The following is a 22,527-nucleotide window of genomic DNA, read 5'->3' on the forward strand; positions in this document are numbered from 1 at the left end:
TTCTGTCCACTTAAAGTCATTCTTGTCTGCAGAACTCTACATGTAAGAAAAGCTTTTCTCTTCCTCTAGGTAAAACAGGTAAAGAGGTACTACAACAACATCTCTTTTACATCTTTGTCATCTTACCATAGATGAGGCCCCTGCCATTTTCCTTATTTAATAGCCTTCTTTTTCTGAAGGAATAAAGAACTTCAACACTTTGCAGTCTTGCTAAGACCGATCTTAAAGGGGGTTGTATTCAGTAATCATCCCCACTAAACTCAACAAAAATTAACTGAAAATAATTGCTTGGGCACTGATCCTTAATGTTTTCCAAAGCAGTACTACTGAGAGCATCATTGATTTTAACGTTATGTCCCTACATCTAGAAGCCACACCCCACTGCAAGAATGTTCTTAACTTCAGGTTTGATAACTCTTCTGGTGCAGCAGAAACTCTGACTTCTTCATTGGCATTTCTCACCTACCAAGGTTACCGTTGCATGGCAGTGAGCTGTGAGGAACAGCCCTTGGCTGTTAATGCATGCCTTCAGCAACTGGGTGTGGGCAAGATCACCACAGTGCTTGTTTGTATTTCTGAAGTACGGTATAATGAGGGTAATTTCCTGCTCTGTAAGCACCTGTACAGGGAGAAGACAATCTTAAGGTGAACACATAGAAGGACTCACTGAAAGGAGTTGTCAGACATTTTTATTACTGTTCACTTCAGAGTAACCTCTAACAAAGCCAAACACGTCTTAATGGTGCCATCTCTAGTGTACTGTTTCAGAGTAACTTAGTTCTTGCGTTCTACCCATCTGAGTCTGTGTGCGTCTTAGCATTTTAGTTCAGATTATAAGTGTGTTTTTTAAAGGGAAACTCTGGGTAATGCCCATGTGCTGTGTCTTAGTTTGCTTAGTGGACCAGTGTGTAAGCTTCTGAATTAAAGTATATACACTGTAATTACTCCAATGTAGTCCTATAACTCTGTGTCCTCAGCCAACAGGACTAAACTAGAGATGGTGTGAAGTAAAACCCTCCAAAAGGCAGGTAAGTTCACTGTTGGGTCCTTAAGGTGAATCACAGAATCACAGAATTTTAGGGGTTGGAAGGGACCTCAAGAGATCATCAGGTCCAACCCCCCTGCCAAAGCAGATTAAAATCCTTCTACTCCGTAGTTACATTGGGCTGCTTTTCTCGCGAGAATATGCATAGGCTGTGATAGAGATACTGTTCTTCCTGTTGTGTGCAGGTGCTGACAAGTTTAATACGATTTTTATTATAGGTGATCTCTTTCCAAATAGCATGTTCCTGTGGAGACAGTGACTTTCAAGGACTGGGGTGGACAATTTGTTTGCTACTGTATTTTTGGTATGTGAGAAGGCAGCAAAAAGGGAGTTGGTGATGAAGAGACCAGTAGGACATGTTCTTGTGACTCCAGTATAGATGTTCTATAGGCAAACAAAAAGAGTAATAAATAATGGCTTATAAAAATAAACAATAAATGTTTGTATATGTAATCCTTATAATTCTACTTTTACACCATTGTTTATATGACTTTTTTTAATGTCAGACAAATGTGGTAGTAGCCTTCTATTCCTAAAGAGCCTGTTTAGTCACTTTCAATTATATATCACTTCCTAGTGATGCTCCTTCAACCTTGTCTATGCAGTTGGTTCTTTTTGTCTGTTTATATATGTGAGAAAAGCACTTATTTTTATTCCAATATCAGATGATATGGAACTTGAATGGAGATACAGGTGAGCTGGGATATCAAGACTGAGTTAAATTTTGATCAAAGGTTTAAGTTCCCAAAAATTAAGTTAGGCAACTTTTAAGGCACCTTTTTGCCTGCCCAATCCTGAGTTTTCTTTTCCAGAAATTAAGTAAAGCAGAGTTGAAGTTAGTGGCCTGCCCCAAGTTAGCTCTGCACAAGAAGTAGGGTGGGGGAGTCTCCTGAAAATAACTTCACTGTTCGGGGTTCCTTCTCACAGTGACTTTGAAGAATCCTTCTACATTTCCAGTCTTTTAGCCAGCTATAAGAATCAATGCAAAGGGAGAGTGTTACATGCTGATATATATATATGTATGTATATATATATGTATGTATATGTATATATGTGTATATATATGTATGTATATATGTATATATAAATCATAAAATAATAAACATGGCTTAGTATGAGTATCTGTGGTGGCTCTCGATGTTGGTTGGCTGCTAGGCGCCCACCTCATCTCCTCAAGAGGACAGGGAGAAAACAGTATGAGAAATCTCATGGGTAGTGTAGAGATGAAGACAAGGCGATTCCTTACCAGTTACCATCACGGGCAAAACAGACTTGACTGGGAGAAGATCAGTTTATTGCCAAATAAAAACAGGGCGGTGAGAAACACAGGCACAGCTCTAAAACACCTTTCTCCCACCTCCCTCTTCTTCCCAGGCTCAACTTTACTCCTTCATTCCTGACTCTTCTGAGTGGTACAGGAGGGATGGGGAATGGAGGCTGTAATCAGTCCACAGCACTTCATTTCTTCTGCATCTTCCACCTCACACTTTTCCCTTGCTGCAGTGTGGAGTCCCTCCCCTGTGACACAGTCCTTCAGAAACCGCTCCAGCATGGGTCCTTCCCATGGGCTGCAGCTAAGAACTGCTCCAGCATGCGTCGTTTCTGTGGGCACAGTTCATCTAGAAAAGGCTGCTCCAGCACGGGTCCCTCAAGCTACAGTTCCTGCCGGGAGGCTGCTCCAGCACAGGCTTTCCACGGCTGCATCTTCCTTCAGGACATAACCACTGCTCTGGTGTGGGGTCCTCCACAGGCTGTAGCACAGAGATCTGTTCCGATGTGGTCTACCACGAACTGCAGGGGCAGAGCCTGCTCCACCGTGGTCTTCACAGACTGCAGGGCTCTGCTCTGATGCTTGGAGCACCTCCTCCCAGCTCCTCACAGCTGCTGCACATTTTTTTTTTACCCTTTTGTAAATATGTTTTCACAGGTGCAGCCAGCATTGTTAATGGGCTTGGTGTTGTCCCACAGTGGCTCTGTTTTGGAGCCAGTTGGAACTGCTTGTGTCTGGCAAGGGGTCGGCTCCTGGCCTCTTCTCACAGAAGCCATCCTTGCAGCTTCCCCACTGCCAAAACACTTGCCACGTAAACTCAACGCAATATATGTCATGCTTCCCCATACACGATGTTGATTCTCTACAGTTTTACAGCAAAAGCATTATATTGAATTGCCAGAGGGGAACACGTCTCTGTTTCACCTTTTGTGTGTTACAGTCAATTGATTATGAAGTTCTCTTGTTTGGGCTCTCTTCTTCAAAGCTGCCATCCTCTTCAGCTGCTTTATACTCTTCTTTATCCAGACTGTCTACACGTGAATCAGTTTGGGTCAGACAGAAGTGCAAAGTGAAAGTACCTCTGTCTCTGATAAGGTCCAAGTAACTAACTCTGTCTGCAGCGCTTTCAAAATATCCGGGGTTGCCCATTAAACTATTGCATGTGTGACCCTGTTGCTTATGCTTCATAAATACCCCAGTAGTCACAGCAGTCTGCAGGCATTGTCTGCCACATATATTAAATAAAAGCAATAGTAGGTGACTTTTCGTAACAGCTTAGCTCATAAGGACCAGCCCCAGTTGTTCCCAGTTACAACAGTCTGAACACCCTCTTAAGCTGCATGGCTTAGAAAGTTGTAACAACAGCCTCTTCGTAACGCGATTGCATTCATTTCCCTTGTAACTCCCTCCCCCCAGATTTCATTCAAGTTTAAAAAAAAAAATAACCTCACTTTTCTTCCCCACCTGCATGAACTCAAATGCAGATGATAAGCAATACAAAAGAAACATAAGAAAAGCCCTTGCCTACCTCTAAGTAATTATTTGTCAGCAAGTATAGTCTATTTTCTATTTTACAGAGTTCCCTGGGTTGTTACCCATGTTCTTGACACCAAGTTTCAAAGAGACTGTATTCTGTCCCTGTTCTCACAGGTAGTCCTACAGAAGTATGAGGGGCGATGCACTTGAGTAAAACTGTGTCTTCTACAAAAAGTAGAATTTTGCACATGGGTTTTGATGGTCACAACCTTCACTTCAAACAACATAGATTTAGTCTGACTTGATCACGTTTCTTTTGGTCACCTGTTTGCTGTTCAGCATGGAAGAAAAATCATTGCAAGGAAAGAGATTCTTAATGTCTGCCAGAAACATGATTACAAGCCTTGCTTATGCCCCTTAAATATCCCCTTGGGCATACAGTAGATGAGTACCTTCTTAAGTGACCAAGGTCACTTGCCTTCATGCTTTAGTTGCATTTTCTGGAATCTTTTTTGAGAAGTGAAGGGATCCTTTGTGAATTCTTGGGGCTAATCAGCAGGTGAATCTCATAGGTTTCCAGCGTCTGCTCCTTGAGACATTCCAGTTCTAACCAATTTAATATTTATATATATATAAACATACATGTTTGCCTAATGTAGAATAATCATACATTAAGTAATTTTGTTGTTGTTGCAGAATACCTGTTTTTGATGAGGCAAGAATTAACATGAAAACAAGTATTGTTAGTGTAATTATTGTGGGTCGAGGCACTCTTTTCATTTTTTTTTTCCTGAGTTCTCTTAGATATGTTAGAAAAAATATATTCATTTAAAAAATTCCTGACATTTGAAGTCAAAACTTGAAAAACTATCTAGTTATTCTGAGCGGCTACATTTTTGAGGTGCATTAGAGACCTTTGTTTTCTGAAAATTCAACACAGCTGGATAGTGTGCATCCAAACAGGAGTTGTGCATTGAAAATCTTTGTCTTATTTTTCTTTGCTTATAATACGCAGCAGCCCACTGGGAGTGTATTTCATATTTCAAAACAAGGTATCAACTTAGCTTCTTTTCTTTTTGATGTTGCCAGTCCCTAGGTGAGCCTTCCTTTCTGAGAAGAGGTTCTGCATGATAAAGCACATACCTGAATTGAAACACAAAATTATGTCAGAACAAAGGAGGGGAGACCAAACCAGCTTTAGTTCATTTAGGAGGAACAGTATGACTCTTTGTCTGGCAACCCTGAACAGTCCCTTCTGTGAACTGAAGAACAGAACACTACTTTACAATGATGAGATTATTCCAGTTAGTATTAAAACGAATGACAGAACAAAGGCTTGGCTGTAAGGTTAGTTGTAGTTCAAATTTTTCAACAATATATGGTTGAAAAGGAGAAGAGGCCTATTTATACACAATTTGGGGATTTTCTTTGCCATCCCTTTGATGGTTAAATTGGCTGTAGAAGTTTTAATATAGATGTAAGTCTTCATTGCCAGCTGGGAGGAATGAGTGGGGAAGGGTAGCATAGAATGAGCATATGACCAAATGGAAATTGATTAAAAAAAGACTTCCATAAGTGTATGTCGGGCCAAGATCATTAAAGTACTTTTATATATATACATATATATTTTATTTTTATCCCTCCAACACAAACGCCGTGTTTCAGAACCAATTATTTGTGTTTGAAAGGTATCAGAATTCAAACCAGCTGGTGATGACCTTCCCTGCAGTACCTGGTAGATGTTGCAGAGAGATTTACAGTTTCTGAAAGGAGCTGGGCTGATTTGATTTTGATTTTTAGTTGTTTTGCAGCTGTATTGCAGCTGTGTTGCGAGTTGGCTTTCTGGAAGATGAGATACTTACCTATAAACAGTACTAGCAGGTACATTTTCAGAACATAGGGGAAGTAGATTGAGAAGGCGAATGGTAATGGTAGCTTGATGGAGTATGTGCCAAAGGTTTCAAAATAAGGCAGCGATACATAGATTGCAAATGCTGTAACATAACAGAGTAAATCTTTAGTCAAAAGGAGGTGGAAGATCATCAAAAAGCTTCATGTAAAAAAGTCAGTTACCTGGAAGGCACAGATAGCCGTATTATATACCAAATTTAGCATGTTGTTTGTATGCATATGTACATGCTACTTTCTCCTTGAGTTCAGTTTCATAAGTCTGCGATGTTAATTGCTCTTAACACTAGAATTAGCAAAGTTTACTATTCAATAACAAATTCTGCCACTGCCATAGCTGCACTGTTGTCAGTTTGATCTCAGTGGGGACATTTGCTGGTGTAAGTGTGATAAGCAACTAAGCATGGCCTAAGCTGCTAGTGTCAGGTTCAGTGGGGGAACAGGCAGCTTTGCTATTTGCAGGCTGATGTGGTCTGTCTGGAATGGGGAATTTTTCTGTCTTTCAAGGAGCTATTTTGTTTATCCAGAAAGGTAAGTGTTTTCCCGTACTGTTAAAAAGCAAACAGAACCCCAAATAAGGAGAAAAAAAAAAAGTAGAGAAAAGAGGCAGATAGGTGATACAGAGGTTAATAAGACAGTGCATAAACATTTGTAAGTACTTCAGCAACACAAAATATCTTAAAAACACAAATGACAATCAAACTGATCAAATTTTATTGGAGAAGATTAACGAAGCAAGTGGTTGGTCCCCTTCCCATAGAATCACCTTCCCGTAGAATCACAGAATCATTGAACAGTTTGGGTTGGAAGGGACCTTAAAGATCCACCACCAATTCCAACACCCCCAGGGACACCTACCCCTAAACCAGGGGCTCAAAGACCCATACAGCCTGGCCATCTCCTTACCTTTAGCCAGAACTGAAAGGGGATAGAGCAGGATGCACAGTGAGAAGTTCAGCCATGTCAGTGGTAGGTAGTATATTCCTGTCCTTGCTAACATGTTGTAAGTGTACCTGCAGCAACAGGAGAGCAGATGACTCAGAAGGAACAAGCATTTAAAGAATGTTTATTTATAAGCATCTTTATAAGCTTCTTTCTATTTAAAGAAATGCTATTGAAAAATCTGAGGCAGTTGCAGAAGAGCGTGGAGGTGCCCATCTGAGAATCTTTCAGAGCAGATCTGCAGAAATTTTGTTCATGCTGGCTGGTGTTCAGGTCTGAAAACTGATGATTCATTGTTTCAGAAGCCTTGTCTGCGGTGCTACCTAGAGCAGGCAGACAGCAATATGGCCATCCAGCCCAAAGGTGCTCTCAGAAAACAAGAAGATTTCACATCGGTTCACCAGAAAACAGATTTCAGATAGGGATGTTACAACTGAGAGGGGCACATAGAGTCTGACCGTTGCTTGGGATTGACAAAATGCTCATTTACGACTGCTGAAATGGCTAAAGCACTAGTGGAGGAGGCTAAACAGTGAGATAGTAAAAGGTACTCACTCTTCTACAGCACAACAGCTGCCCCTCCTCCAGGCATCAGAAGGGGTCACTGGTTAAAAAAAAAAGCAGCTACAGTCCAATGTATTGCAGCATTTTTATTTTTTATTTTTTAATGTGGGTTTTGGTTTTGCTCACTAGGAGACCAGAATGCCTAGGATTTCAGTCTCCAAAGATGATCTAATGCTAGTGAGCCTGTATGATCTACAAACAATCTAGTGGCTTTCCAGATACTGGAGAAAAAAAAGATTTGTAAGCCACTGTTAGCCAGAATTGTTTCTGACAGATAGAACCAACATTAAAAAAACTTCCTGTACGTGCCTTGTATTTGTTCATTTGACTAATATTATATTATTCCCAGATTGTAGAAGAGGAGTTTGATAGGCTGGAAATGTACCATCTTCTCTCAGGCTTGCCCTCCACAACCTCCAGATTGTCTCAATTTTTTTCATTCGTGTTTTTGTTATAAGCAAGAAAGCTCAAATATGGGAAGCTTCACAGTATATGCCCTCAGTATATCATCAGCCATAATGCACAGGATATGTATGTCCCTGAAGAATGAAGAATTTATAATACTTTAAGACTACTATGCTGACAGATGGGATAATTTCCAGCATACTTTTAGACATCTGTTGCTTTGGTTGCTGGGGCTCAGCACAGATACTGTAAAATAAACCAGAAATGATTTCTAATTCAGTATGAGTTATTTTATGCGTTCTTGTTTGAATTGTTCATTTGCTGCTTCAGACCACAGTATCTTGCTCATTAAAGAGTCACTGTTATTGCTGTGATGTTGGACCGTGTTCTTTAGCAATGATGGAAAATAATTATGCATTGTCAGGACTGAACAGCTAATATTATTTACACTTTTGGCTTCTCCGTATCTGCACAGAATGTTTTCATTTGAGATTAAGTTCTACTTTTTTAGCTTTATAAAATTCAAAAAGAAATGGAATGGAATGATAAGTCAAATAATTAAGATGTAGTAATTTATTAACACATGTAGTACAAATAGTCTGAAGCTGACTTAAAACCTTTCTTATCAATCCTAACAGTCATTTTCCTTTTTCAGCTCTCTTTTGTAACACACATTTCCTCTGCTGCCTAAATCCATATTCCCCAGTCAGTCCTGAAAATAATGTATTCAAAATAGCAGAGAGCTATTTTAGCAGGTGGTGTGTAATACATAAAGATATTTGCTTCTGTATGGAGGTTGTCATAAGGGCTGTGTCTTGTTTGAACAGTTCTTAACTTCATATGTCTTCCTTGTAAGTCTACAAACTGAGATCCACAGAGGCTTAAATAACATTTGAAAAATGTTACTGACTGCAGATATCAATGCAAAAATCAGCAAGATAGAATTTTCACCACCACATTTTACCAGGGAGAGGTACTGGTCACCCTCCACTGTACAGAACTTTTGGGATAAAAATCCTGGACTGTGTTCCTATCTATTTTGCCTCATGTGAGTTCTCTCTGTGGTGTGATGTATGTCCAGCTATACTAAAACTCTCCCTCTCTGCAGCAGGTGCTCCTTGGCTGTTTGAAAAGCACAGTGTAATTAACCAAGAATAATCTTTTGGTCTTAGTAAGAAGTTCTGCGTGTGCTGCCTTACCGTGCTGTCAGTCTTGCATAAACACATGATGTTAAAATAAAAAGGTGTGCTCTTAAATATTAAAAAAAAAAAAAAAAAGATTGTAAATCAGTTTGGAAAATTACCATTCCTGAGGAGATAGTTGTGATTTCCATACACATTTTTGTTAAGAATGTCAAATCCTTTGAACTAGAAATATTAATGCAGTGATTTACTTGTGTAAATCACACTGTCTCTTAGATATGCTAATTATTCTAAAAATCAATAGGTAGCTTACGAGGTCCAAGTTTTTCTTTAAAATGGATAATACGCTTTTCTGACAATTTTGATAGAGTGAAATGATGAGCATGAAACATGGGTGGGGGGAAGGGGGGGGCTCTGCTTGCAAGAATTAGCCATGTTCCCTTCACAGTTTCACGATTGACTTCTTACCTGACCACATCTAATAAATTCCAAAGGAAAAACAAAACACACACAATGTATTTCCCTTGAACTTCTTCCTGACTGTTGATCACGACAAATAAAACAATTATTCTCTCAGTGATCTGAAAGGGAAAAAGAATTGTGAATTCACATGCCATCTTTTGTAGCTCTCATTTTTGTGTCATTTTGGCAAAACAGGAGGACACAGGTGAATCTGATTTGTTTTACACAGGCTCCAATGAACATTTCATTTCTTGTCATACCTTTTGTTCAAGAACCCATGGGCCCCCATCTCAGGGCAGTGTGATCATAGAAGCACAGAATATCCTCAGTTGGAAGGATCATCAAATCCAACTGCTGGCTGTGCACAAAACCACCCAAAAATCAGACCAAGTATCTGAAAGCATTGTCCAAACACTTCTTGAACTCCGGCAGGCTCACTGCTATGCCCACTGCCCTGGGCAGCCTGTCCCAGTGCCCGACCCTCCTCTGGGTGCAGAACCTTTCCCTAACACCCAGCCTGACCCTCCCCTGTCCCAGCTCCTCCCAATTTAGTGTCATCTACAAACTTACTTAGTGTACCTTCAAGTTCTACAGTCAAGTCACTTATGAAAGTTTTGAAAAGAATTGTCCCTAAAATGGAGCCCTGCAGATCGCAACTAGTGACTGTCCACCAGCCTGATGTAACTCCATTTACTATAACCCTTTGAGCCCCACCCGACAGCCAATTGTTCACCCCATCGCGTTATGGATTTGTGTAGCTGGATGCTGGATGTTTGGTCCAGTAGGATACTGTGAAAAACACTATGAAAGCTTTGCTGAAATCCAAAAAGATCACATCAGCTGGCTTCCCTTGCTCAGTTAGTTGGGTAACCTTGTCATAAAGGAAATTAAGTTCGTTAAATAGGACTTTCCACTTGTGAACCCGTGCTGGCTGTGACCAGTGACCGCATTGTCTTTCAGGGGTTTTTCTGTAACTCCCAGAAATATTTTCTCCAAAATTTTACCAGGCACTGAAGAGAGACTGACAGGCCTGTAGTGATATATCTACTACGGTAAGGGTGGAGGTTTGCTTGCCAATGGGGATGACTTGGGTTTGTAGCCCAAGAAACCTGTGGATGAGACAGCTGAATTTAAAATAAGGTTAAAATGGTCTTGCTCTTGTGAGCAAGGATGATACCTGCTGTGCCCCAGTGCCTGTGGGACAAGCTGCAGCACTGACCTCCTTGCGTGGGGACTGCCTAGGAGGCCACAGGATGCAGAAGACCCTTGGGCAGACATTATGCAAGAAAGTGGTAGTCTCACAGTCCCAGCCCTGCTTTCCATAGCTTGGAGATTTGGATCCTGAGGGATCTCTCTCACAGAAGATTTGCAGAAGGTAGGAAGAAAAGTAGACACTCTTGGTTTTCTTCCCTCCTTATTCCTGGCCAGAACAGATGGATTTCAGCTTATCATTTATGACAGTTGCTGCCATAATATTTGTGTTACAACAACATTTTCCTAGTGGTTGAACCTTAGCTGACCCACAAGGTGTGCCTTTACAAATGAAAAGGTAGAAAGATAGATTAAAAGGCAGCATCCCTAGCTTAAAAAATATTTAGTCAATACTAGAGCTCAAGAATTTAAAAATAAGCATATCTTTTTGGAGCTTTCTTGGGCAAGTTTCATATCCATATTCATGCCCTGTCCTGTAAAACAAATATAGCTGTAGTACTCAGTACTGCTGAGAGTGTCCTGTGAAAGTATCCCTGAACCACTGGTTCAGTCTGATTTACAGTCTGTTTGAAAGTGTTAAAGGGGAAACATGCATACGTTCAGCTGTTTTGCATCAGTATGGCTTCATTTTTTTTTATATCAACTGGCACATGGAGTCACGTTTTCTTTAACCACCTTAGATTGGAATGATGTTATGAGTAAGATGTCAAGCCTCTGAAAAGTCATGAAATGGAAACCAATTAACATGGTGATTTTTCTAAGTGTGGTCATTCTTCTACACTGGTTTTCCCCTTCCCATCACTCCTTCCTTAAACTAAAACAGGAATCAGCCTCTTAGCAAGTTTGTGCAGTAGTTTTGCTGCATCATGTTTACCAGTTCTTGTGTGGAACATTTGGCTACAGACTATTTTTTTATTTTTATTTTTTGCAAACCACATTTGTCAGATAAAGCAGACACAAAAATATACAGCTGTCACTTCACTATTCAGCAAAATTACGTGAATGCAGTTTTTCATACAGAAAGAGAGCATATCCATCCCCTAAAGATCTAGTTCCTCATCTTGGAAAGAACTGAGAGACCACAACAGATAAAATGGTTTGGCAACCTCTCTATCAAGTCTGTCATCTTGTGCAGCCAACCCCCGTTGGTCCCTAACTCTGGAAGTGAATTCTAAGAAGGCAGGGTGTTGACAGGCCAGGAAACAGAGTGAGAGTTAGTAAGTCCTGTGTACACTGAGGAACCTGGCAAGAAAGTGGGGAAACTGGAAGTCCTGCTGCAGGATCTGAAACCAGTTATAACAGAGATAGGAGAAGCATAGTGGGACAACCGTCACAAGAGGGAAGTTAAAACAAAGGTAAAAATCAGTGTGAGTATTGACTGGGATTATGTCCTAGAGAAGAAAAAAAAAAAAAAAAAAAAAGAATCTGAGTTAAAAGGACTTTGGTGAAAGATGGTACAGGAGTGCAGCGCTGGCAGTGGAGGCAATTTGTTACAGACCCTAAATTCAGATTGGGCTGTGGAGGGAGAAATCTGCAATTCCGTTAGTGTTATAGATATTTCAGGGAATTGGCACAGGGAATTGTCTCACCTGGAGACAAAAGCTATATTGTGATAATGAAAAGGTCAGTGTATTTTTTTGATGTGAGAGCTGGCAGATTTTTCAAACAGTCACTCGCTCCCCAACAGGTGGTGCTGGGCGGAAAAGTGCTAGAAAACTGTAGGATCAAGTGGTTGGGAGCTGATCTTTAGTTCAATGAGAAGGGAGGGTGAGCTGTAGAAAAGTAACTACCCTCCGGAGTTTCAAAAGGATGAGCTCTGGCTGATGAGACGGAGCAGCTGTGGAGATCCAGGCTCATGGCCTGGGAGCGGGAGAGGCTGCAGTGTTCCTTCTCTCCCCGGGCACAAGCAGATGCACAAGAGGTGGAAAGTACCGCCTGTCTGGGGCTCTGCAGATCTCCTCTGCCACAGGACTCGTGCTTGGACAGGGCAGTGGTGCAAGCAATCAGCTGCATTAGTTGCACACAATTAAGTCAGAGATCAGACTGTGTAAAGCAGGTTAAGCACCTGCAATAGCAGGGAACACAAAGTAGGTCCCCTGCCGGTCTTTTTGCTCCTGCTAGACTGCAGCCTCAGCCAACAAGACGTGGGATGCACTAAGCAGCCACAGAGACTGAGGCTGAACACCACCTGTGACCTTGCTCCCGAAAAAACTCTCTGGGCAGCACGCAGGCCTGGCTGCCCAGTGCACATGTCATGACTTCACGAGGATGGACCGTGGCATCACACCCCCCTTCCATCTAAATTAGGAAGCTGCCTGCTTGTTTACCTCTATTCGCCCTTAAGACATTGTGACCTTTTTTTTCATAGCACTCACACCTTCTCTAACTCAGAGAAATCAGAGGTAGAAGCAGCTCTTAGTGAGAGGCTGGGGAGCTTTGCAGCAAGGGGTGGCAGGCTGCTGCCTGGAGAGGAGGAGATTCCAGTAAACGTCCTTTAGTGTTATGCCCTTAGAGGCACACACATGCAGGCTTGTGTATACACCTATGTTTACATACACATATATATGATCCACTAAGCTGCAGCTCATTTTTTTTATCAATCATCTGTCACTTGCACAAATGAAAGTATGGTATTATCTGCCACTACTCTCTTGCTTAAAAAAAAAAAAAAAAAAAAAAGAAAGAACAGAAGTCCAGTGTTTTCATGTTCATAAAAGGAAGTATGTGCTAACACCTCACCAAGCATAAATACAATGGTTTCATTTTTCATTCCTTCTTGATCTTTGTGTTAAACTGGAGTTTCCTTCCCCTCCCAGCACTGGTCTCTCACAGGATACAGCAAGTGCTGTCGAACAGCGTAAATTTCCATAAGGCAGCCGGCGCATTTGAAGCAAGTAAGCGAAACAGAACAGATCAGACTAGCTGAGGCTAGGGCAGGAGCAGGCACATTCACTTCCATTTTTTAGTAACCATGACTGTGCAGTATCATAACTAGTATCAGAAACCCTTATATAGCGTGTGGATTTTGTTCATAAAAACACCAGTCTTGCATCTATAATACTCTCTCCCTTGCAGAAGTACGAGTGCCATAAGCTTTTACTTTCAGACCAGAACACTAAATTTCATTATTCTCTGTTTAGGCAACTGTAATGACGTGACACTTATTCTCTTCTCTTGGCCTCCTCTCAGTCATTCAAGCTGCAAATGCTGTGAGAGTCACACCTTTGCACCAACTTCGTGCCCCTCGTTTGGCTTCCCTTTCTCCAGAGCACCCATCACATGAGACTTATCTTCCTTCTGCGGTGTGACTTGGCCTTGGCCTACCTAACTCTTCTTACAAGTCTGGTAGCCTGATGCTGTTCTTCAATGAGGTTGTCCCAAGTAGGTTTTCCTGAAAACACCTCTGAGCTTGCTTTTCCACTACCTGTAATGTGTATCTCCAAGCTGATGAAGCAAATTCTTCATCCAAACTGTGCTTAAAGCTTCTCTCTGCTACTGTAGCTACAAAACAATCAACTGTTAGAGGGGAGTGCTTGCAGCTTGTTTTATTCAAGGTGACATTACCTGCATCCCTGTGTTTCCCTGGCATGGCCAGTCACCTGTTCTCTCTTCCTAGTGATCACCTCTGAGATGAACTTCGCTGTGAATGTGCATGAATATACATAGCCCAAGGGATGCATCAAAGGGTTTAATGCCCAGAGTCAGAAAAATGATGGGAACACAGAACTGGGCAACCACTACCAAACTATTGCTAGTGCCCTATCTGCAGTAGTCCAGTTACCAGGCTGCGGTAAGATAAGCTGTGTCCTTTCCCAGTCTGTTGTTGAAAATGTATGTATTCTTTCCAAGAGACATGGAGGAAGGTGTGGCAAGGCAGAATATATATCCAAGAGCCTGTACGTCTTGCTTGGACAGCATGAAAACGATGATAACATCAAGGTAAGACAGATGGTTTTGTGTTGAGACAACACTTAGGGAAATAACCAAGTAAGGATCCAAAGCTGTCTTTGTTGTGAGGTAAATGGGAGTCGCTGTGCCGAGTCCTTTCCTGACCCAGCTTCTCTATGCTTCCCTTGAGAGCACTGCAGTAGTTGCAGTGCCCAAGACACGGCCTTGTTCAGGTTATCCAGTTCACATCTAATGCCTTTTGTGGTGGCACAGAGCAGTGTTTGTGCAGGCCTCCCTGATCTCTGCTTCTAAAGGCTTAGGTAGGAAAAGTACAGACCACATCAGGGCTTGAAATGCATAAACTCTGCCAGGACAGACCTTCTTTTAGGTCTGTCAGCCCTATTGGGCTGGTCTTCCCTCCAAGAAATGACGTGACATTTGTAAAAGGTTACATTAGATCTAATGCTTTTTTTTTTTTCTTTCCAAATCCAGATTTGTGTAAAAGTATGTAGATTTAAGCAGGGAAAAAACAGTAAATTGCATTTTGACAAATTTGATACCATACTTGGTGAGCAGCATGAAGAACAGAGATCTCTATTAGTCAATCAATTTCTAATGGAGATTTAAAAAGAGGAACATCTTCACCCCTGTAATATGTCATTTGACAAAAATGGGCTACCCAGAAAACTAAAAACACAACTAATTACTCTTATTCTTCTACTTTCTGACTGCTGAGAGCAACACCAGTTTCACCATTATTCAAATACTAAGGATTGGGAAGGTTTGAAGGTAAATTCAAGTAAACATTTTTACTTTTTCCAATGCATTAATAAAAATACCCAAACCCGTGTTTAACTCCAACAGAAAACAAGAGTGTGGTAAGGAAAAAGTCAGAGAATCATCTTGTTTTCTGCTATAGCATCTGATCCTGAGGCTGGTTTTCTGCCTACAGTTGAACATACACCCCGAAAACCTTTAGCAGCATGAGAACCTCCATATGCAGCCACAATTTGCATACGTATGTGTGTGTGAACCTACAGCAGGAACACGACAATTCTCCTTTCTTCCCCCTCCCAGCATTAATTCTTCTGTCCCTTAATTTCTCTTTCTTGTTCTTAACCAGTTCTTTTCCTTTCACTCTCCATGAACTCCAGCAAACCAAGTTCCCTCTCTAGCAATTCAGGAGGTTCGAGGTGCTGGTGGTTTTCCCACTGGCACGTCTTTGCTTCCGCACAACGAGTTGTCTTGTGCTTGTCTAAAAATAAATATCCACATGTCAGTGAGGAAACAAGCAACATGGAAAAGAACTAGCGAGTAAAACCTAGTCTCCGAGCATGTTGCCTTCTGGCTGCAGACATGTTGGCCGGAGAGGCCATATCCCCAGCCACCTGTGGCACCCTGCATATCCCCAGTACCTGCGGCGGTGGTGGGGCACTCATTACTCGGTCTCGTTCAGAAAGAGTTACGAGAGCAGCTCTTTCCCACGCCAGCTCTGTTATGAGGGGAGAACTCCCTCATATATAACCCTTGCACTTAGCAAACAATTAGCAGGACCAAGCTCCCTGAGGAAGGGTGCGAGTGGACCATTCAGGGTAGTTCAGCCTGGCTTTGTCCCCAGGGCCAACTATGGCCAAAGTGTGTATGTTGTGGAAGGAGGGTCTTGAGAAATGGACATACCTGCAAAAACCTGGGGAAGAAACGGCTTTTATCAATGCCGATGAGGATGTGCAGGATCTCCAGAACAGACAACAACTGACAAAGGCGCATCACAAGTCCTATGGAGTAAAACGTGTCGGCCAATGAATCTACAGAAAAAGTGTAGAAGAAAATTAGAGGGCGGTTATACAGTAAAAGTCCAGACCAACTGCTGAGTTTGCTCTTGCCCTGTTGCCCCTGAAGACAATAAAAAAATCAGAGTTCACAGAGTACTGAACTTTTGGGTAGCAGAAGCAAAGATTTAGGGAGGAGAGGAGGCATGCCACTGTGTGTGTGTGTGCAGCTTTGACACAGGGGCAGGAAGCTGCGAAAAGAACGGGGGTGCCTGTATTTGATGCATTGGCAACCATTGTGCAGGATGTGTTGGTTTAGGGATATCCCTTTAGGATATTTCTAAATATGAGGAAATGCTGAGGAAATGCATGAGGAAGGTATAAAACATGAGGAGCTGTGGCAGTTCTTGCCTGTATCTGTTCCCATGACACTTCCTAAAACAAGTAGATGACAAAATAGGTATGTCATGTGCCTTCAGCATCCCACCATCTGTAAATTATTTTGAATTTCCAGTCATTAGTTTTCTATTTTTGTGCCTTAACTCCAAGCAACTGAAAGAGAAATATGTTGTCATATTTTGGGAGATAAAAATTTGTACTCAACAACCACAAAGATATTCTCTCCTAGTGGCTTCAGTAAGACTAATATTCACCATAATGACTCAACCTACTCACATTTAGGTCTGTGTCTAAATCAAATGTTGCTGGCACACTACTGAATATTAGAGCTCATTAGTAAAACAAGAGCTTCATTTCTGATGCAGTGCAGGCAGAATGCAGGTACCAGCAAATTGTTCAGCCTTTTCAATAAAAGAGACAGTGTTTTTCTCATTGAAATTACAGCCACTGGTGCTGGACACACAGAGCTATGTATGCCCTATTCATAATCCTAACTTTGTCTATGATTTAATGTTTCTGTGTATCGCTGCCTCTTAAAATGTTTAAGAAAAATATAGAAGGAATCCTACCTTTTCCAAATGACATGAACCTGATGATCATATTTGTAAATATCCAGGAATGTCCACAGAACTGCATTAAGTCATACACAAAGAGATAGGTGTTCATGGTAATGCTGTGGAGGTGAATGTGATAAATCAAACTGTATTATTTAATAAAACATTCAGACATTGTGATCTCTAGATATTGCACCTTCTTTGGACTTGTTAATTTATCAGAAAACAAAACAACACAAACAAAAACCAAACCAAAACAAAACAATTAAATTGTAAACAGATCGATGAAAGCTGGCTGTGTCTGTCAATAGTCACAGAACAGTATTCTCCCTCACACATCAAAAGCTCTCTTCATTAGTATACCTAGGGCATGTCCAGAAAAATTTACTGAGCTTCCACCAGTGACTGGGAAGATCTGTGGCCATACAGTGAAATTTGTGTCTCCAGAGGAGAGAGTAACAAAGCAAAGACATGACACTGAGTGATGGATTCGAGCCTAATCCCCCTCAGGTCTTGGCTCTGCCTTGATGGACCGGAGGGATGGGCAGGATCACACCCACCATGGCTCTGCTGTGGGAGCTGGACTCTTGCAGGCACCAGCATGTGGATTTCTGCATCTGGGTGATGTTAATCCTGTTTTTCCCTGAACACATGCCCCTAGCATGTGCTTAGGACAACTTAGAGTACAACACAAATAATTTGCAAGGTCCTCAGCACACAGTACTGATGCAAGTGTTCATAAAAATGCAGGTGAAGAAAAGGAAAAGAAAGCTACATTTCAATCTGTTTTTATTCAATGCAGCCTGAAGGATATCTGATCTTCTGTTTTAACCAAATTGTTCTACAGGTTTTCCCAATGCACATTAAAATGAGATATTTGTCTTTCTGCACAATTCATGTTTCAAATTGCATTTAACAAAGTGCATTTTCTTCTGTTGAAGCAGACTAATTTTTATGGCTATTCTGATTTAATTTTAACAGATAATCTGACTTTCTGCAGAATTCTGTGGGTTCTGGAGAAACTTCAAGATTTCACTTTCCCATGCATATATTTTCTTTTCATTTATTCTGGAGAGAGAGGTTTGCATGTCATTCAGCTATAAAAAGGCCTGTCTACCTTTTTTGAAAATGAATTTGTTAATTTTGTACTATAATTAATCTCCTGTGTTTCACCAATTGTTTCCTGTCCCAACAAGTAGTAAGATCTCTTTAAGTTGTCCCTTCATACAGTGTGTATGTGTCAGCATGATATGTCTCTGCCACCAACCCTTTTTTCATTTGTATCTGCACATTATCAAACACATCGACTTTCTGTGTTTAGAAATATGTGAATAAGATAAATGCACATACTTCATTCCGAGCATTGTACTAAGACCATGTGCTTTTGCAAATTGACCTAGATAAACTGATCTAAATTTTTAATTGAAATATATGCTAGGGATGTCATAGAAAATGCCTTTCTTCCTCTCTTTCTGTTATGCAGGACGACTGCTATTCATGTAATTACTTCTATAAGCACAGAAAGGTTTGTTGGCTAATTTACCTCCTAAGAGACGTCAATGCTCATTGACACTATGACAGTAAGACATGAAAACCCTACAAGGGACAATCCATAAAAATTACTTTTGGAAAAAGTATGATACAGCTGAATTGGACTAAAATCCAGTGTGATCTATAAATATTGACCCAAAACTCCATCTACTCTGTTGCTGAACAACATTTTCTCTCTTGTGGTAAAATAACAACAAAAACAAACAACAGTGAAACACCAGATGAGACACTATACATTGCAAAAAGGAAAAAAAATAAAAAAGAAAATTGTTGTGATTTATTGCCTTATTACTGGAGCTTGTAATGGGTAGGAAAGTTACAGGAATAGCTGTAAAAATCTTCAGGCTTTCCAGTCAGCATCTCCACCAGTCCCTTTGGTCAGATGTTGTCATGTTGGCTTTGCACTGTATGCTAGCTGAGTACACAGTTTCTCTCTTCTTCTGGAGTCTATTTTGCTACATCTGTCTCTCTTCCTCAGAACTTGTCTTTCAGCAGTTCAGGCTTATTTTCTGAACCCTTCCTCCACCAGCTGGATAGAAAATTATCATCTTTGCAATTCTTAAACCGCTTAATCTTAGCTAAGCAGAGTGTAACCAAGAGGATGCTTGTAATTGTAGTTCATGCTAGTGTTTAGCCTGTTTTATGTTAAAATTCATGATCTTTTAAACATACTGGTGACTTTTGAAATGGGCACATGACGTTGTAACAGACTACCCTAAACTCTCCATAAGTATAGAGATGTGCTGGCACGCATCATAGAATCATAGGATGGTTTAGGTTGGAAGGGACCTTAAAGTTCATCTAGTTCCAACGCCCCCTGCCATGAGGTGAAACACCTCCCACTACACCAGGCTGCACAAAGCCCCAGCCAACCTGGCCTTAAACACTTCCAGGAATGGGGCATCCACAACTTCTCTGGGCAAAATTTCAGTATCTTTGCCATTATATTAAAATGCTTTTAAAATTCATGTTTGACAGAATAAAGTACTACATCGTGTTTCTGAAAGGGTCAGGGTTACAGCTGCATGCATACAAATGCATGTTGACTGCAGACGTTTCCTCATACAGAAAAAGCAATCTGTCACTGAATTTGTTCTCTAAATCAGATTGGAGCTCTCTCATGTTCAGAGATGGAACAGAAAGGTTGAGGTGACCTAAAAGTTAATAACTTTTGCTTTATTGTTGTTGTGCCAGCATTACTCGGAGGACCAACTTCTCATACGGTGATGCTCTCCACCATGTGAAGGAGTGGCCGGATCTCCAAATGGGGTTTCACCCTACTGTGTTAATCCTCGCACAAAAGGTACCCAAAACCAAAGAGAGGCCTTTGAGAGAAGTGAAGACTTATGCAGAGAATAAGAGGTGATTTCAGTGTTACCACAGGAAATGGAAGTGTAATTGTCCCCTATGGTCTTTCTCTTCCCCAGTGAGTTATGGCTAGTCCATTTTCGTAGGTAGCCAGGAACAAACTGAGGTTAACCTGTTTCCCAGTCCTAACAGTCTTGCGTCACAACAGAAAGTTCATCCATCTGCTTCTATTTGAAAGGTCACTCCCACAAGAGATGGGCTTTAATTACATTTCCTGCTACCCTCGGCTCACTGCAGGCATGGGTGCACATTTACCTCGCAGAGTCTGCCTCTGCAACACCCTTGAAGGGAAAACACAGACTAGCAAACGCAGCAGCTGCCTGCAGATAGCAGTTCAGTTCACGACCCTGCCCCAGGCTGGCTGGCTGGCCTTGCAAACCTCACTCAGCCTCCCCAGTGCCCGGTTTGCAAAATGGGATTGCCGATGACTGTATTCCTTGTAGTGTGATGTGCTTCAGTGCTTCCAAATTGATTTTAATGCCGTTCGGATTGAAGGCATCGCGAGAGCACTGCACACTTTGGTACTCTCCTGGTATTGCTGACAGATGAAAGAAGCAGGCACGGGACTTGCAGCAAAGGTACCCAGAAGGCTGGACTTGCTCTCTGTCACTTTGGTTCTCAGTTCCACACAACTTACTATGACTGATTTTATACCAAAATGCCAGTGGTCAACCTTGCCTAGCAGAAACGCTTCGCTTTACCCACTTCACTTTACTCCCCGAGCTGAAAGACCTAGGCGCCTGTGTCGACCACCAGTCCGCTCGGGTCTTGTACACGCGGCAGCAGAGGACGTTCCCAAACGTCCCCTTCTCCCCGTACTCGGCAGCAGCACCACGTCCCCGCGGGCTGTGGCCCCATCGCGGGGTGTCCCCGGGCGGTGTCGGGGTGCAGGCCGCCGCAGGCGTCCCGCCCGTCCCACACAGGCCTCTGCGGGCTGGGCGCTCCCCGGCCGCCACAGCGACCGCGCTCTCTGTTGCCCGTCAGCCCGTGCTGGCTGGCCGCACATGAGGAAGCAGCCCTCACGCTGAAACCAGAGAGCGACGTTCCTTTTTTTTTTTTTTTTTTTCTTTTTTTCTGAAGGGCAGGTCTGACAGAAAAGCCCCTCCGCTGACACGGTTTCCTTTTAACTCACACTGGTCTGAACTTCTGCTCCTTCCCCGTCCCGCCCTGCCACAGGCTGCAGGAGAAGAGCTGCAGAGAACCCGCACCAAAGATGTGCTTTTCTCTCACAGGCACATCCCACCCCGCTTTATTTCCCCTTGCTTTTCGGATTGAGCTGCCTCGGTCACCTCCGCTCCGGGGACGTTACCTGTTGCAGGGGTTGGATCGCCGCGGCTGCTCCTGGTCTTTCTCCTTTTTTCTCTTCACAGCTGCAGCAGCTGTTTGCTGGGAGATCACCCCTCCTCTTCCCTCTTCCCCCACCCACGACGTCACCGTGTGTAGCACCAAGCAGGAACAGTGCTGCAGTGCCCGAGAAAGGAGTTTCTAACCCCAAATGTCTCCATGCTGCATGACATGCTCCTCACCCAGCCTAGCCTAGCCTGATCTAAGCTAGCCTAACCTAACCCAGCCTAGCCTGACCTGATCTAACCTAGCCTGATCTAACCAAAACTGGTTTCTCGCTTTTGTAAAAATAAGCTAGTCTGTAAATCCCACTAACTTTGTTGCTTGAGCCAGTACAATGTTTTGAGGGATAACTGGAGAGAAGAAATGCAAAACTACATTTTTTCCCATTCTGGTTAAATCATCAGTGTTACAACAGTGCTGATAACACAGTATTAAATACTAAGGAAGGCTGGGAGCATAGCATCAAAGAAGCACTTTAAATTACTTGAGATAGAGGAAAGAGTTTTCCACTTCTTACCAAGAAATACCTATTTATTCGTGCCCCTGTGAAATATGGGCACTACTGACAGAGTACATTCTCGCAGCATTCTGCCCTTAAGTCTTTTGGATATTACAATATAAATCAGATGAAGAAAAAAGTCATTGGCAACAATAATACTTATATAAACTGCTTTCTGCCAATAAGTGTTTTCCCATTGACACACATGTTGAAAGCACGTCCCATCTTACAGGAGGTTTAAAATTTAATGCTATGACAGAAATAGTCACCCAGAACATAATGACCGACTGACACGATGTCATGCGAAAGTACAAAACGTCAGGGGGATAAAACATGCCTTCCTGGGTCTCAGCCCTGTTGCAAGTGGCGTGGAGCTCCCAGCCAAGCCACCTTTACCCTGCAGTGCCCTGGAGGGGTGAGACACACCTCCCTCCTGACCAAGTGGGTGATTTGATGATAGAAGCTTGAGAAGTGGGCCCATGTGAACCTCAAGATGTTGAACAAGTCCAAGTGCAAGGTGCTGCACCTGGGTCGGGGCAGTCCCAACCACGAGCACAGACTGGGAGAACTCACTGAGAGCAGCCCTATGGATAAGGACTTGGGGGTTCTGGTGGGCAAAAAACTTGACATGAGCCAGCAGTGCGTGCTTGCAGCCCAGCAGGCCAACTGTGTCCTGGGCTGCATCAGCAGAGGGGTGGGCAGCAGGTGGAGGGAGGGGATTGTGCC

At 42.3% G+C, this 22,527-nt stretch overlaps 1 protein-coding gene across 2 annotated transcripts in view; it reads right to left on the bottom strand.

The window, feature by feature from the left end:
- HACD4 (3-hydroxyacyl-CoA dehydratase 4) overlaps nt 1-21,393 on the bottom strand; it is a 66,716-nt gene extending 45,323 nt beyond the window's left edge. Inside the window, exons 1-7 of one of the 2 annotated variants that reach the window (XR_013943289.1) lie at nt 21,265-21,393; nt 17,052-17,155; nt 15,992-16,119; nt 9,221-9,333; nt 6,606-6,712; nt 5,654-5,785; nt 2,925-4,934 (exon numbers count right to left, since the gene is read on the bottom strand). Coding sequence is in view for 1 of the 2 variants with exons in the window: in XM_080573270.1 (XP_080429396.1) it covers nt 4,852-4,934; nt 5,654-5,785; nt 6,606-6,712; nt 9,221-9,333; nt 15,992-16,119; nt 17,052-17,148 (660 nt within the window). In the remaining variant the exon portion in view is untranslated. Of the gene's footprint in view, nt 1-2,322; nt 4,935-5,653; nt 5,786-6,605; nt 6,713-9,220; nt 9,334-15,991; nt 16,120-17,051; nt 17,156-21,264 lie in introns of those variants that run through there. The other variant, XM_080573270.1, reaches the window with a different exon arrangement.
- Between the last annotated feature and the right edge of the window lie 1,134 nt (nt 21,394-22,527).

This window comes from Anser brachyrhynchus, assembly GCF_964034855.1.
Source record: "Anser brachyrhynchus genome assembly, chromosome: Z".
Lineage (NCBI taxonomy): Eukaryota > Metazoa > Chordata > Aves > Anseriformes > Anatidae > Anser > Anser brachyrhynchus.